The 17,336-nt window shown below is 42.7% G+C and overlaps 1 protein-coding gene across 1 annotated transcript; it reads right to left on the reverse strand.

The window, feature by feature from the left end:
* Positions 1 to 577: 577 nt before the first annotated feature.
* Positions 578 to 14,455, reverse strand: LOC139465484 (solute carrier family 49 member 4 homolog). The gene is made up of 11 exons (XM_071247204.1): positions 13,917 to 14,455; positions 13,215 to 13,305; positions 10,722 to 10,885; positions 7,035 to 7,095; positions 6,478 to 6,572; positions 6,242 to 6,371; positions 5,303 to 5,411; positions 4,748 to 4,815; positions 3,751 to 3,869; positions 2,881 to 3,063; positions 578 to 865 (listed from the first exon to the last, which is right to left on the reverse strand). Exons 1-11 carry the CDS (start codon positions 14,251 to 14,253, stop codon positions 741 to 743), a joined length of 1,482 nt encoding a protein of 493 aa, XP_071103305.1. The 5' UTR covers positions 14,254 to 14,455; the 3' UTR covers positions 578 to 740.
* Positions 14,456 to 17,336: the final 2,881 nt, after the last annotated feature.

Here is a 17,336-nt window from a genome sequence, read left to right on the forward strand (position 1 = left end):
AGTAACTTCTTCCAGTGGCATTTAGAAGTTGGTGTGATGAAGAAAGACTATGGATGAACAACTTCTTTATTACAATTAGCGCGAGGTTTTGGTGTAGATCCTAACACCTTTATCAAGCAAGTGATGGATAGTGCTGGACAACATAGGTATATATACTTATTAACATCAATGTTTATACAGTAAATTGATTGATGGATACAGAGAGCTGATTAAGATCTTAATCAGCTCTCTGTGTCCATCAGTCACTGTAAAGGTGTTAGGATCTACACCGAAACGTCGCACTAATTGAAATAAAGAAGTTGTTCATCCATAGAACTTGTCTTTCTTCATCACACCAACTTCTAAATGCCACTGGAAGAAGTTACTGAGAGTGTTGTTGAACAGAATAGGCGTAAAAACGTTTTATGTATTCCCCGACTCGAGTTTGGGTAGATTAATGAATAGGTCTTCAATCATTTTACTTCATCGCCTTTCCATAATACATTGAACAAGGGAACAAACTTATACCACATTTTGTGATTCAAAAGGTTAAATATAATTTATCTTAATGCTTTAATGATGATATTGTCTGTTATGAACATTTACAAACCAAATACACCTGCTGATAGTTTGATGCAACAAACATATAAAACATATATTGTTTTTATAATAAAATATACATTTGTATTCCAAGAGCATGTCCACATGGAGGTCGTGCTCCGATATCCCCTGACGCTGTTCGGGAGAGACCCAGGGGAACGTTATCTGGAAGGAAACTCTTTCTGCATGTCGATGTTCGTCCTGGTGTAGCCTTCCTTGAACAGCACCAGTAGAGGTATGGCAGTTATCACCGTTCCGAGGAGACAACAGTTCATCCACGTGACACCTGGAAGGAGAGTCAGATGAGTGTAGCTCTGCTGACATTTGAAGCTGAATGACTTAGGTGGCCGAAGTAAACATTCGGGGGTACGAGGACCCCGCCGCGATTCGCTGTGCAGTGAGTGTTTCGTCCTTTAAATAGGCCGACAGATATCTATAATTCTGGGCAGAACCCAGTCAGATTCGCCCAGATTATGTCTCCGAGTTGTCAATACAACGCCCTGCTCGTGAGTTTCGCCAAACCGGAAACTGGAGACCTTCATTACTTCTGGCTTTCATCCCACATCAAGCTGACACGTGATATAAGTACTGTTTAAAGCAGCGTCAACGCCACTTATTGCCAACTATACAAATTGTTCCTCTCCTACGGTGCAACGTTACGTAACTTACTCCTATACGAGAAACCCGTTGCCGTTGGAGACAGGAATTGTTGATTTAGAAACATTTGAAAAGGTCACGCTTCTATTTCTATTTCTATCCTTTCCCGACATCACCGTGCTCATTTTATCATGGACCCCTGACAATTAATGTTCATTTATAATGGCGGTGAAGTGTAGATGCATTATGCAGTCATAGGTTATGCATGCCAGGTCACAGTCAGGCGTGCCCATAGTGGCTGGTGAACTGCATGGTGTACAGAGAGTTAGCCCTTCCATATCTAGTGTTGACAGAGGTAGGCATGGCACTAAGCAACGTAAACTTCTAGACTCCGATCTCCGTGCAACAAGAGTCGCCCATCTAGATGCGTGCTGTCAGAGTTTCTGTGTAGACGTGTTCCTGGCATATAGGTCACATGTACAGTGTGTACCTGGTAACGGGCTGACTAAATGTGGGTGCAATGGGTACACGAAGAGCGGACAGGTCCTATCATAATAATATTCCTGTAGAATGCACATGTTGGTACCCATATGAACTATCCTCAGAATGGAAGAAGTACCTGTTGTATGGGAACGCCTTCGTCTGCGATACAGGAGCTTTGAATGAGATCGTTACCTTTATGAGGTGCACGTGAGCGAGGTGCCATCAATGAGATCGTTACCTGTATGAGGTGCATGTGAGTGACGAGGAGTCATGAGTGAGATCGCGTCCTGTGTTAGGTGCACGTGAGTGACGAGGAGTCATGAATGAGATCGCGTCCTGTGTGACGTCCACGTGAGTGACGAGGAGTCATGAGTGAGATCGTTACCTGTGTGAGGTGCACGTGAGAGACGAGGAGTCGTGAATAAGATCGCGTCCTGTGTTAGGTGCACGTGAGCGACGAGGAGTCATGAGTGAGATCGCGTCCTGTGTTAGGTGCACGTGAGTGACGAGGAGTCATGAATGAGATCGCGTCCTGTGTGACGTCCACGTGAGTGACGAGGAGTCATGAGTGAGATCGTTACCTGTGTGAGGTGCACGTGAGAGACGAGGAGTCATGAATAAGATCGCGTCCTGTGTTAGGTGCACGTGAGCGACGAGGAGTCATGAGTGAGATCGCGTCCTGTATGAGGTGCACGTGACTGAGGCGCCATCAATGAGATCGTTACCTGTGTGAGGTGCACGTGAGAGACGAGGAGTCGTGAATAAGATCGCGTCCTGTGTTAGGTGCACGTGAGCGACGAGGAGTCATGAGTGAGATCGCGTCCTGTATGAGGTGCACGTGAGTGACGAGGAACTATAAATGAGATCGCGTCTTGTATTAGGTGTCCATAGCCTTGTCTATGTGGACTGTTTGTAAAACAGGAAGTTTTACGTGGCTTTATATCCAAGCCTTTATCAAGGGGTCATATCCAGGGGTCATATCTAGGGGCCATATCAAGGGGAAAATAGATAAATAAATTTCCCACAGTACCGTATGTATTAATTCCATATATAGCCGTATTTTCCACATACAGCCGTATATTCCATAGTACCATATTTATCATGAATGTTGATTTATCAGATATTTTGCATGCCTTTGTATAAACACACGATGATATGTAACTTATCATATTTTTGGTATTCAAGTAAAAATACTTGAAAGTAAAATAGGGCGTTTCTTACCTATATCAGGTATCTGTAGGATAGAGAGGAAAACGGTGCCGGTCAGAGAATTAACGAGGGTGAGCATCCCGGTCGTCACCCCCTCAGCTATAGGGTAGGACGCCTCGCAGCCCAGCTCATAGAACAGAGGTACAGAGCCATTGATGAACACTCCGATCAGGATGTAGGATATGTACAGGGACACTGGGGCGGGCAGAACACGAACAGTTTAGCCACACAAGATCTCCAGGGTGTAGGATATGTACAGGGACTCTGGGGCGGGAAGAACACGAATAGTTTAGCCACACAAGATCTCCAGGGTGTAGGATATGTACCGGGACACTGAGGCGGGAAGAGCATGAATAGTTTAGCCACACAAGATCTCCAAGGTGTAGGATATGTACAGGGACACTGGGGCGGGAAGAGCATGAATAGTTTAGCCACACAAGATCTCCAGGGTGTAGGATATGTACCGGGACACTGAGGCGGGAAGAGCATGAATAGTTTAGCCACACAAGATCTCCAGGGTGTAGGATATGTACAGGGACACTGGGGCGGGAAGAGCATGAATAGTTTAGCCACACAAGATCTCCAGGGTGTAGGATATGTACAGGGACTCTGGGGCGGGAAGAACACGAATAGTTTAGCCACACAAGATCTGGGCGTCGGTTCAATTACCTTAATTAGGAGATAAACATACTGTGTTTTCAATGTAGAGCTAGGTTACCTGTAGATTTAACCCCGCTAAATTGAATTTGGAACCGAATGCGCATTATTGGAATTAAGAAATTACAAATCTCAATCAAGCATTATTTGTTACAAGTCAAGTTGTCAAGTCTTCTATAAACTTACTGAGACTTTTTAAAGTATACACCGACTAATGAAACTCACCCATACTGAAGGGAATGAAGGCGAGACGCAGCAGCACGAACCAGATGGTTGCCGATGTAGCCAGGACGAAGAGCAACAACAACATCACCTTCATGCGACGCATGAACATATCGGCGAGCCTTTAAAAGTAGCACATTCACTCACATTGGTTTTAAGTGGATACAGCAAGGGCGTTTAAAAGAACGAATGATAACAATATTTAGGCAAATGATGGATCTTTGTGAACGCACTTGTGAAATGCTCGAATCCATTATTGATAACACCTACGTATGTCAAACTTGGGGGTAAGACATTTAGACAAAAAGCAGGCCTCGCCATGGGCACCAATTGCGCTCATCTCCTTTCGGGTCTGTTTCTTTATGAAAATGAATCGGAATGTCTGCTCGGATTGGCAAATCAAAACAAGGTAATTTGGCTAAAGAGTTTAACTTAGCTTCAGGTATTCGATGATCTGACATCGTTCAATAACAATCAAATAGCCAGTTTCCTTCCACTAATTTACCCACCCGAACCGGAAGTAAGGGACACCCCAGAAACCGCCTCATCTGTTCCAAATTTAGATCTATGCATTAAGATACAAATGAACTCTCCCCACAAGGCAAGAGGGATGACCAACATTCAATGCTCACAACTCCCTTTATGTCGAGCGGTAATCTTACAGGTTTAACTTTTCGTGTCTACATTTCACAACTTTTGAGGTAAAATTGAGCATGCCCCTTCTTCCAAGATTTCAAACAGTGTCATTTGACTCTTGCTCAGATCAGGGTGACAACATTCAAGGCCTCAGTAAACCTTTCAAAACGTTTTAAGGAAGACGTGTGGACGACATTTCAAAATTTTATGACGCATCAGTGACAAAAATGCCGTGCCCCAAGTGATGAACATCTGAACAATTGCTCTGGATGGTCAACAATCCAGTCCACACCGGCAGCTATTGTACTGACCGGTTCACCCAACATTAGAAGACACGATAATTATTCCGGACAGAACAGTGTACCTGGACATGAGGAGGGCTGCTATACTGCCTCCCATCGTGGCGTAAAACCCCATCCAGCCCGCCTGGTTCTGTACAACAAAAGGGGTTGAAAGATGGTCATTTGGCCGCAAAGAAAGTAGGAGTTGCATTGTGCCAAACCTGATCGTCACTGCAGCTGTTATTTGGGAATCATGTCTTTGTTCCAATAAAGTATGTAATTAGATATATTCATGTCTCTAACCTATAGCTTCGCTGAACACTATAATAACTATCAGGATTTAATTCACCATTCGAGTGATATCTCATTTACAATCAATGACAACAGGCAGGAAATGACACTTAACAAACGTTTTAGGAGGAAATTAAAATGTAAGTGATACATTTCAAAAACGAAATCTCTAATAATCTTCATAATAACAGTATCTGTTGATAACTTCTTATAGTCCAACATACATCTTTAAAACATACATAAGCCTTGTGGTTTTTTTCGTCATTGGGAAATTATTATCCGATCCTGTGAACACTGTATGTCAAAGGTTTCCTGCACATGTGACTGAGGCTGTATTCATAACTCGCCTGCGATATATTGACGTCCTCCAGATTGACGTCTAGCACCGCACCAAACGCAGCGAATACCCCAGTGGGTGTGCCGTATGCCATCAAGATCAGCAGGAAACGCTTGTGTCTGGAACAGTAACGTCATTTAGATATGATACCGTTTCCTTTGTCATTTCATTCTGTTGACAAAAGTCAGCGCTGTCATGCAAATGACACTGCGTGAGACGCCGACAGATGGATGAGGGTAAATAATGCCAGGGTGAAATTAGTTGCACAGTTTGTGGAAATCGCAGGTTCTTCTGATGTTCCCTTGGGTAGATTGGTTATTGCAAAGACGTAATGATGTTTTGTAGGGAGGATTGGGAATAATGTTTGGCATGCGATAGGAAGTTGCATCCGTCTGAATCTTAAACTGTTCCTTCGGATTCGATAGGTTGTTTGTTCTCTCAGTGGATGCTGTTAGGCTAGGAGGTGAGAGGTGACTTACGTGAACAATCCATTTAGGCCTTAGAGGCAGCCGGTTCTCTCAATGGACGCTGCGCGGGTGGGAGGGGAAAGGTGACTTACGTGAACAGTCCCTTTAGGCCTTAGAGGCAACCGGTTCTCGCAATGGACGCTGTGCGGCTTGGAGGTGAGAGGTGACTTACGTGAACAATCCCTTTAGGCCTTAGAGTGAGTGAGTGGGTACGGTTTTACGCCGCTTTCAGCAATATTCCAGCAATATCACTGTTTAGGCCTTAGAGGTAGCCGGTTCTCTCAATGGGTGCTGTTAGGCTGGGAGGTGAGCTGTGGCTTACGTGAACAATCCTTTCAGGTTTTAGAGGTTGCCGGCTCTCTCAATGAACGCTGTGAGGGTGGGAGGTGACAGGTGACTTACGTGAGCAATCGCGTTAGGACATGGAGGTAGCTGGTTCTTACAACGTATGCTGTCAGGATTGTTGGTCAGAGCTGACTTACGTGAGCAATCCCTTCACTCCATGGAGGTAGCCGGTTCTCTCAATGGACGCGGTGATGCTGGGGGGTGTTGGGGGCCTGGCGGGGAAGTACACCACCACCAGCAGCAGCAGCAGGACACTCGCAGCACATTCTGGTGCAGAGACATAACGATTGTTCTGAACGTTGGAAGCTGACAGGTCAGTGATCAAATACTGTATGTATTACCCAGATCATATAGAACACATTTTAATCCGCACCTACATACATGAGAAGCATCAAACCGTCCCTCTCTGCAGAGACGTCAATGGCGTTGGTGATGTTCCAACTTTGATCGGCGTCATCTCTGGAGCAGCTGCAACCAAATGTGCGACAAAGTACAATGGAGCTGTATTCTACTACCACCAGAGAATAACACAATTTTTTTAATCATCGGTATAATAATGAGCACACAAAACAAAACATGCATTTAATAAAATATGCATTTATTGATAAATAGACCCGCGAAGATCCGGGGTGAATAGGTCTTCAGCAACCCATGCTTGCCGTAAAAGGCGTCTATGCTTGTCGTAAGAGGCGTCTATGCTTGTCGTAAGAGGCGTCTATGCTTGTCGTAAGAGGGATCGAGATCGGGTGGTCAGGCTCGCTGACTTGGTTGATGCTTGTCATCGAATCCCAATTGCGTGGATCGATGCTCATGATATTAATCACTGGATTGTCTGGTCCAGGCTCGACTATTTACAGACCACCGTCATATAGCTTGAATATTACTGAGTGCAACGTTAAACAACAAACAAATATTAATAAATAATCTTACTTGTGTAGTCGTGTATCCGTTGTATTCGTGTCTTGATCTGGTTCAGGCACCAACAGGGGACCTTCAGGTGAAGAGACACTCATGAATACTCAACGACAAAAGTATCTGATGACATCATTTATGATGTCAATTGTTGGTGTCTGTCACCCTTATATTACTTCATTACTTAAAACGTCGTAAAACCATATTTGAACACACTTATATCATTTTATTGCTAACTATAATAATAATGATAGTAATAATAATGATAATGATAATAATGATATCTCATTGAATTTGCTGTTCCTTTAGACATGGCAAATATGCCCACCTCGCTTTCGAAATGTCACGCTTGCATCCCAAGTACCGACTCCCCATGGTTCTCGGTGCCTTTGGTTTGGTACCTCCCAATCTGTTGACTGACATTGGGAGGTGATCTGTTGACTGACATTGGGAGAGTACCTGGGTTTGTTGCCAGGAATACAGCCCTTCTGACAACATGGGTAATGCAGAAGGCTGCAGTGTTTGGGAGTCTTCACATTCTCCGAAAAGTTCTGAATGGGTCTGACAAGGCAGCGCTTCCTGGGAGAAGTCCCATTGGGCTGCGTGTAGAGGGGGCAAGGGCCTTGAGAAGATAATGAGCCTAACAAGCCTGACTGTGCCAGGATCACACAAACCCTCGTTGCTGCATTTTTATTTGTATAATAAAAATACTAATATATGACGTCAGATATTGCTCATTTCACAGTGGCAACATCAAAATGATTGTCACGACAGCTTTGGAAGCTTGCTTCCATATACACACCCAAATACTTTCCCCTTTCACACAGCTGTTCATCTCTCGTGGAGAATGGAAATAAGGGCATATTTCACCATTTTAAAAAAAAATCAACTAAAAAAAAGAGAACATTTAAAGCATGTCCAGTCCATATTGCACTGATTTACCCAGGTACACGTAAAGGAAACAGCAAAAAGAGAGTTCCTGGCCATACCTACCGCATCATCACGTTATGGTGGTGACTAACGTGATGACGGCTTCCCTGGCCATACCTACAGCATCATCACGTTATGGTGGTGACTAACGTGATGACGCCTTCCCTGGCCTTTTGAATTACCCTAGCCCTGCAATATGCAAATGTTAATAACGTACTTTCGAGTCACGGGCACAGTTGTACCCCATTACGTGCCCTCACATACATACAGATGAACCTTCTAAACAGAATCTGTTCAGTACATATAGTACACAACATTCTGAGCCTACATATTTCCAACCTTCCTAAACAACTGGTCCTTGCAAATACATACGTCTCTGTCTGTGTCTATGTCTGTGTCTATTCATGTGTATATGTCTGTGCTTTTGTCTGTGTATATGTCTGTGTCTATTCATGTGTATATGTTTGTGCTTATGTCTGTGTATATATCTGTGTCTATTCATATGTATATGTCTGTGTCTATTCATGTGTATATGTCTGTGTCTATGCATGTGTATATATCTGTGTCTATTCATGTGTCTATGTCTGTGTCTATTCATGTGTATATGTATGTGCTGATGTATGTGTCTATTCATGTGTATATGTCTGTGCTTATGTATGTGTCTATTCATGTGTATATGTATGTGCTGATGTATGTGTCTATTCATGTGTATATGTCTGTGCATATGTCTGTGTCTATTCATGTGCATATGTCTGTGTCTATTCATGTGTATATGTCTGTGCTTATGTATGTGTCTATTCATGTGCATATGTATGTGTCTATTCATGTGTATATGTCTGTGTCTATTCATGTGTATATATCTGTGTCTATTCATGTGTATATATCTGTGTCTATTCATGTGTATATCTCTGTGTCTATTCATGTGTATATGTCTGTGTCTATTCATGTGTATATATCTGTGTCTATTCATGTGTATATGTCTGTGTCTATTCATGTGTATATCTCTGTGTCTATTCATGTGTATATGTCTGTGTCTATCCATGTGTATATGTATGTGCTTATGTCTGTGTCTATTCATGTGTATATGTCTGTGCTTATGTCTGTGTCTATTCATGTGTATATGTCTATGCTTATGTCTGTGTATATTCATGTGTATATGTCTGTGTCTATTCATGTGTATATGTCTGTGCTTATGTCTGTGTCTATTCATGTGCATATGTCTGTGTCTATTTATGTGCATATGTCTGTGCTTATGTCTGTGTCTATTCATGTGTATATGTCTGTGCTGATGTCTGTGTCTATTCATGTGTATATGTCTGTGTCTATTCATGTGTATATGTCTGTGCTTATGTATGTGTCTATTCACGTGTATATGTCTGTGTCTATTCATGTGTATATGTCTGTGTCTATTCATGTGTATATGTCTGTGTCTATTCATGTGTATATGTCTGTGTCTATTCATGTGTCTATGTCTGTGTCTATTCATGTGTATATGTCTGTGTCTATTCATGTGTCTATGTCTGTGTCTATTCATGTGTATATATCTGTGTCTATTCATGTGTCTATGTCTATGCTTATGTCTGTGTCTATTCATGTGTATATGTACGTGCTGATGTCTGTGTCTATTCATGTGCATATGTCTGTGTCTATTCATGTGTATATGTCTGTGCTTATGTATGTGTCTATTCATGTGTATATGTATGTGCTGATGTCTGTGTCTATTCATGTGTATATGTCTGTGTCTATTCATGTGTATATGTCTGTGTCTATTCATGTGTATATGTCTGTCTCTATTCATGTGTCTATGTCTGTGTCTATTCATGTGTATATGTCTGTGTCTATTCATGTGTCTATGTCTGTATCTATTCATGTGTTTATCTCTGTGTCTATTCATGTGTCTATGTCTATGCTTATGTCTGTGTCTATTCATGTGTATATGTCTGTGTCTATTCATGTGTCTATGTCTGTGTCTATTCATGTGTATATGTCTGTCTCTATTCATGTGTCTATGTCTGTATCTATTCATGTGTTTATCTCTGTGTCTATTCATGTGTCTATGTCTATGCTTATGTCTGTGTCTATTCATGTGGATATGTGTGTGCTTATGTCTGTGTCTATTCATGTGCATATGTCTGTGCTTATGTATGTGTCTATTCATGTGTATATGTATGTGCTGATATCTGTGTCTATTCATGTGTATATGTATGTGTCTATTCATGTTTATATGTCTGTGTCTATTCATGTGTATATGTCTCTATCTATTCATGTGTATATATCTGTGTCTATTCATGTGGATATGTGTGTGCTTATGCCTGTGTATATGTCTATGTCTATTCATGTGTAATATATGTCTGTGTCTATGCCTGTGTCTGTGTCTGTGTCACGAGGGACTTATGTTGGTCGTACGAAGTGACTAGTGAATCGGGTGGTAAGGTTTGGTGACTTTGTTGACTGTTTGTCATCGTTACCCTAACGCGTGGATTGTTGCCCACCCTATCGATCGCTAGATTGTCTGGTACAGATTTGATAATTTGCAGACCGACGTCATATGACTTGAATATTGCCAAGTGCGAGTTTAAACAACACACTAACAGTAGCTATGGAAACAACTCTGCATAGCGAGCGTTGCACCGGAAACAAATGGACCGAATGTAAAACCACATGTGCGGACACGTTCCCCAGTTTGTGTCCTAATATTTTGACACAGGCGTACAAGTTGTTGATGATGAAGTCATTGTATCATTTGTATTAACTTTGAACTGAAGTTCCTCTAACCTATTATGAAACCTCCCGAGATCCCCATGTAGCCCAGCACGGTGGAGACGGCCGTCGCAGTGGCCCTCTGGTGTGGCGGAAACCACGTGGCAGACAGGAGGGACGGGCCAGCGAATGATACTGTCCCAGCAACACCATTCAATATGGCTGCGATATTCATCAACCTGCTCCGAAAAATACAGAGTGTAAAATAGACGCATTTCAGCTTAATTACAATTTATACAATAACACAATGATTGGGAAAGGTCAATGTTTTTGTAGTCGTGTATTATTCAATAAAGTAAAAAAGTTAAATTGTTTTATAGCAAAAATGGACAGAATTATCATAAACCGCCCCCATGTTACCATAAATGTGCGGGCCACTTAGCTTGTGATGCCTTCATATTGCTTGACGACGGGCCATTATCACGCCCGTTGTTAGGTGACGTCAAAAGATAGGGATAGGTGACGTCACGTTCAGTAGTGACGTCATCTGGTTTGTTCTATGACGTTTCCATATTTGTAAAAGTGGGTCAGTGACATTCGTCTTGATTGCAGTAAATGTTTCAAAACCGATATTGTTGTTTCGTTTCATTTGATAACAAATTCTATCCATTTTAGCTATAATAACGGTAACGCTATTTTTCAGGGCATTATCATTTGCAGAAGCCCTCGGTCTTTTGAACTGCCCTCCTTCGTCGGGCAGTTAATGGAAGACCTCGGGCTTCTGCAAATGATAATGCCCTGAAAAATAGCGTTACCTTTATAATATTTTCTGTTATGGACACTGTTTGTGGTGTTAACGGAGCTTGGGGTTATTTTGTTAGTGCATCCAGGGTCACGTGGTTGATTGTTACACCAAACATAGCGGTACGTTTGCCTGAATCTGTCACATCAGTGTACACAGACAGGGTACAGTCGAGACCACGTCCCAAATTGTATCTCACAGACTCCTGGGACCTGATGCCACAATCAAGGCATTCATAATCATATCAATAAAAGTAGCACCATCACTCCACACAGCTGTCCATGAGATAAGATCAGATGCCCTTCATGTAATATGCATTCCCTTATCATAAGTATGTCCGAGGTCGAACAATGAACGCCTTTACATGTATCTCTATAGACGATTAGGCTATCACTGGTTTATGCAGGATCCACGGAGATTACCTTTACATATCTACAACGGTGGCAGGGTAGCGTGGGTTATCGCAATAATAATTTACAAGATGCTTGTTCAATCAAACAAATATCGCGCGATGATCTCAGTATTTTATGACAGGCGTGCGTTTTGTTGCACTGTGGCATTGATATTTTGATAAAACGTTTTGATATCTGAAATTCACCTCGACATGCCATCAGTTGTGGCCCCGAGAAATCGATACAGCGATAACACGAGACGAGAACGCGATAACACGAGACGAGGAAGCGATAGAATGTCGTTGTTTCTTCATTCTGCTTAAAAGCCAACTAATTATAACTGTTATAATTGTATCACTATTTACATGAATGTAATTTAAGTGCAGAAGTAGGTGAAATGTTTGTGTAAAAAGTAATTGTTTGATTTATGCTTCTATTTAGGAGTTTTATGTGACCATCACGCCCGTCAGCGCATTGCGGTTCATGACAATATGCTCTAAACTAATCAGGTTAAAATCTAAATGCATACCTTTAAAAAGAAGTTATAGAACACCCGAATCTTTCATACGACTAAGGTTAATCAGTCATGGCCGCGGGGCCGTTTGTACTGCAAAACATAATCTTATTATTGTGCATGTTCTTTACCTTGACAACGAGAAAATGGTCGTTAAACCCTTTCTGTGGATTTTTTACGAAATATAGGAAAAAATAAAGGTTTTTTCCTGTTGTAGTGTATGTGAATTTTGCTAATTTACTACAATAAAGATAAACACATGCGTGCATACACACTAAATATTTATCTACAAAAAATGTTGAAATATTATAGGAATAAGAAGCAAAATAGCGGTGAGAATTATAGGAATAGATCAGTGAATATCAGCAAAAATCAAATGTGACTTGCAACATATTCAGTTCTCTTTTCTTAAAGAAACACACCTTGTCCCCACCCCCCCCCCCCCCCACCCCCCCCCCACCCCCACCCCACCCCCCAAAAAATGATGAAAACAACAAAAACAACAACATGACTCCCACTCCACCCACCCTTAGATCCATAATCAAACGGTCAGCCCAATAATGATACTAAGGTCAGTTTTAACAATTCGTTACTGTTTTTCGTGTATACTTTTTACAGAAACTAATAACACATGCGACACCTACAGTGGCCAAGAGGGGATATTGCTTTACCGCAAGAAAGCAAAAAGCGATAAAGCGATAACACGAGACGAGAAGACAATACAAATCGCTTTCTCCTCTCGTGCTATCGCTTTCTCGGCTCGTGTTGCGGCTAGCTGACTTTCTCGTGGTCGTAATTGAAGGCGAGAAAGGGATGTTGTACCAGTGATACAGCCCAAACCTGAGTACTAATGCACTGACCATGTTGCGGGGACAGGCTCACTCGTGATGCATCTCATCGCCGTCGCCAGCACTATCAACACGGCACATAGCAGCATCGACGTCCGCATGCCTAAAAAAACGTTGTTTACATTGTCAATATTCCCCGTCTTCACGAACACGCCGTGTTTTAGATCTGTCCACGTTATATTTAACGAATTGTGTCTGACGTTAGAATGCATATATTCAGTGACTCAGAGTGGAGAGCTCCTGGGTAGGAATGAGGATGCAAACACCCTTTTGGTACGCGGGATTCAGAGGTCTATTTAGAGGGTATTCGGGACTCAGAAGTGCGGTACGCGGGACGCACATATAATCGTATTAGGTACACAGATTCACAATTGGAAAAAAATGGTGTTCGTAAAGGTTTCTTTGAAGCCTTTTTATTAGTATTACTTTAACTTTAAATTGCACACTCTTCTCAATGCTTTTGAAATTTGAGTGAAGTAGTATTCGGGAGTCAGGTATGATCAATGAACCATTAGTTGGTATTCGGATTCAGGGCAACTCCGAGATTGGCATCCTTAGAAATTCCCACATGGGTACGATGTACTAAACTCATTCTTTGAATCTCCCGCCACGATAACGCTGCACCACTGACAAAAGGGGCGGATAAGGTTGTCATCGAGATAAGATAAACAGTGAATCTTCCACGGGTGATATCTGTCTTCTCGTCAAGCTTACCTTTGACATCCATCAGCCAGGCAACAGGGACCATAAACACAATGTACACAATATTCCCCCAGTTGTTCAACATGCCTATTTCAGCGTCCGTCCACCCGAACACAGCCTCGGCTGACTGAGCTATAGGTCCGAAACAGTTCCACACCGCGGCCTGGAGCAGTGCGGCATAGGAAAAGACCAGGACCACATACCACCGCCTCTTGTAGGACTTGATGTCCCCGGAGGAACCAAGCAGAGGGGAAGCTTCATCAATGACCGACTGTATTGGACTGCAGTCTGTATATCCTTGCGGGTCACTCAATGGTGACACCAAACTCCTTTCTTCTGAACCTGCCATTCGGCCAGATTATAGTGTCTTATGATGACGGATTCATTATAAAGTCATGAAACGTTCACCAGTTTCCTGTGGGAGTACCATAATATGCTAGGCTTGCGCCCTGTGACTCTTCGGCTTCCAACAGTTGGCTTCCAGCTGTGCCTTTGTCCTTAATCGTTAACGTAATTCAACACTACGTAACGGAGTGTTTTCCACACACTCAACAGTGTATATCAACCAGGTTGCTTGTAGTCGATGTGGTAAAGGCGAGCTTGTTATCACTTATCGTAATGAATGCAATTTCATCTCTATGTCAAGGTTCACAAACTGAACCAGCGCATGACATGTGATTGAGCTGAGGTGAGGTGAAATGGGATTTAACGTCTCGTCCAAGATTATTGCACTTATATGGCGACGTACATGCATGCATGTGTGTGTGTGTGTGTTTGTGTGGCTGCTTGTACTAGTCCGGACTGATGCCGATTTAATAGCGCTAGTCCGTTGGATACTATGAGGCAGTTTTACTTGAAAACCCCACTCAGACACAGTGTACTGATACAGTATCTTGTTCTAGGCCTTTTATGCCGAGCTTCAGGCATGGTAACAACAAGTACATTCTATTAACGTATTTTGGTATGACGCGTCCGGGGATCGAACCCCGGACAATCCGCTCTCCGGGCGGACGCTCGACCGCTAGACAACGGAGGCGGTCATGTGATTGAGATTGAGGCCATACCCTGTGTTGACGACACCAATGCAGTTGTTGTTGACGATGTTGTCTACTCAAACTGACTGACAAACAGGAAGTCTTGCTCGTAGACCTGCTGCTCTTAAACGGTTGCGTACGGTCTTGTCGGAGATTCTGCGCAGTCCAGGTATTTGGGAGGCGGTTGAGGTTGCTGTGGTCGTCCTTTCACGTAGGTGACGCAGTCGGATGTAGCGATCTTGGGCGGGGGTTGTTACCTTGGCCGATCGCGTGTTGACCCATGCTGTTGAAACCGATCCCACAGCCTTGTGATGTGCTGGGCGTTACATTGAAAACCCTGGCTACAGCTGAACTGGATTCCCCTGCCTGCACGCGACCTTTGACGTTGTTTGTTTGCACTTTTATTAATATTGGCATGTTGTTGAACTGTCACTGTTCGATTGGCGAAAATGCCAGGCAATCAAAAATCTTGCTCTTTAACACCGTTCATAGCGCTGATGCACGCGCAGTACGTCAAGCTCCATGGCCCTTTTTTATGCACTGGGTGCGTTTTTCCGAATCGTACGTGTTTTCCGACTAATGGTTTGCATGTCCTTGTTGTGATCATTTTGATCCGGAAAATTTGTCACTGACACTATAACACATTAAACTTCATTTTGCACCTCTTGGTCCGCTCGTTTTGCTTTATGGCCAAACATATCCGTATTGCGTTTCTTTTTTAGGAGTATATGAACTGTCGACATATCATTGGCGACACCGCTTTGTAAAAGGCTTTCATTTATTTGTGACTTTGTGCACCATTCTCATCTAACGGATAAACTGTCATCAAACATCACTATGTGGAGACACGAAGTCATTGCCGGCGTCCACTATAGAACTGTGTCGAGACGTGGTACAAGGGCAAGGTTACCGTTAGACACGATACAAATTATGTGGCAACATAAACAATAGTGTCTACGCAATTCTTATCCGTCTTCTTATGGAACATCGACGTAACTCTAGCCTAATCTATGTGATAAGGATTGCGAGTTTCTGCGTTGATCAGGCTAATACTCTATAATACACAGGTCCAACACACATCAGGACAACAGGTATGCTCTTTCACATTCTCATAAAGGGTTCGTTAATGACGTAATGTAAATTTTATTTGAAACTTTGTGTGAATCCGCCAAAGGAAATGTTGCTTGTGTCACATTGATGGAATTAGAAATGGATTTCTTTAATAACTGATCATGAGGTGAGGTTTGTAGACAGTTGTATGTGTTTGATAATAATCACAAATACATACTAGTAATTCTTCGTGTCCTTGTTGAGGAGAGTTAAATACCCTCTGCCAATCAGCATCAATCACGACACCTTACCCTTTCAACCGATTATGCATCTTGCCAATCATATGTATATTACAAGCAAGCCCATACCATACGAAGCCCTTGTGCTGCTAGTTTCTTCTACAATGTTTAATTTATGTTTAAAGGGAAAACAACCACGTATACATAAGTGAGTAGAATATCACTCAATTTGAATACATCAGGTTTACACTGTTGTGTCACCGGAATGTGATACAGTGCGGAGACCCATAATAACTATGGTTCTAGCAATCCTTGGATCGTAAACATGGCGGAGACCCATAATCACTATGGTTCAAGCAATCCTTGGATCGTAAACAGGGCGGAGACACATAATCACTATGGTTCTAGCAATCCTTGGATCGTAAACAGGGCGGAGACCCATAATCACTATGGTTCTAGCAATCCTTGGATCGTAAACATGGCGGAGACACATAATCACTATGGTTCTAGCAATCCTTGGATCGTAAACAGGGCGGAGACCCATAATCACTATGGTTCTAGCAATCCTTGAATCGTAAACAGGGCGGAGACCCATAATCACTATGGTTCTAGCAATTCTTGGATCGCAAACAGGGCGGAGACCCATAATCACTATGGTTCTAGCAATCCTTGGATCGTAAACAGGGCGGAGACCCATAATCACTATGGTTCTAGCAATCCTTAGATCGTAAACAGGGCGGAGACCCATAATCACTATGGTTCCAGCAATCCTTGGATCGTAAACAGGGCGGAGACCCATACTCACTATGGTTCTAGCAATTCTTGGATCGTAAACAGGGCGGAGACCCATAATCACTATGGTTCTAGCAATCCTTGGATCGTAAACAGGGCGGAGACCCATACTCACTATGGTTCTAGCAATCCTTGGATCGTAAACAGGGCGGAGACCCATAATCACTATGGTTCTAGCAATCCTTAGATCGTAAACAGGGCGGAGACCCATACTCACTATGGTTCTAGCAATCCTTGGATCGTAAACAGGGCGGAGACCCATAATCACTATGATTCTAGCAATCCTTGGATCGTAAAAAGGGATCATTAAAAGGGAG

This window comes from Haliotis cracherodii, unplaced genomic scaffold (genome assembly GCF_022045235.1).
Source record: "Haliotis cracherodii isolate W230 unplaced genomic scaffold, xgHalCrac1.p SCAF_18, whole genome shotgun sequence".
Taxonomy (NCBI): Eukaryota; Metazoa; Mollusca; class Gastropoda; order Lepetellida; family Haliotidae; genus Haliotis; species Haliotis cracherodii.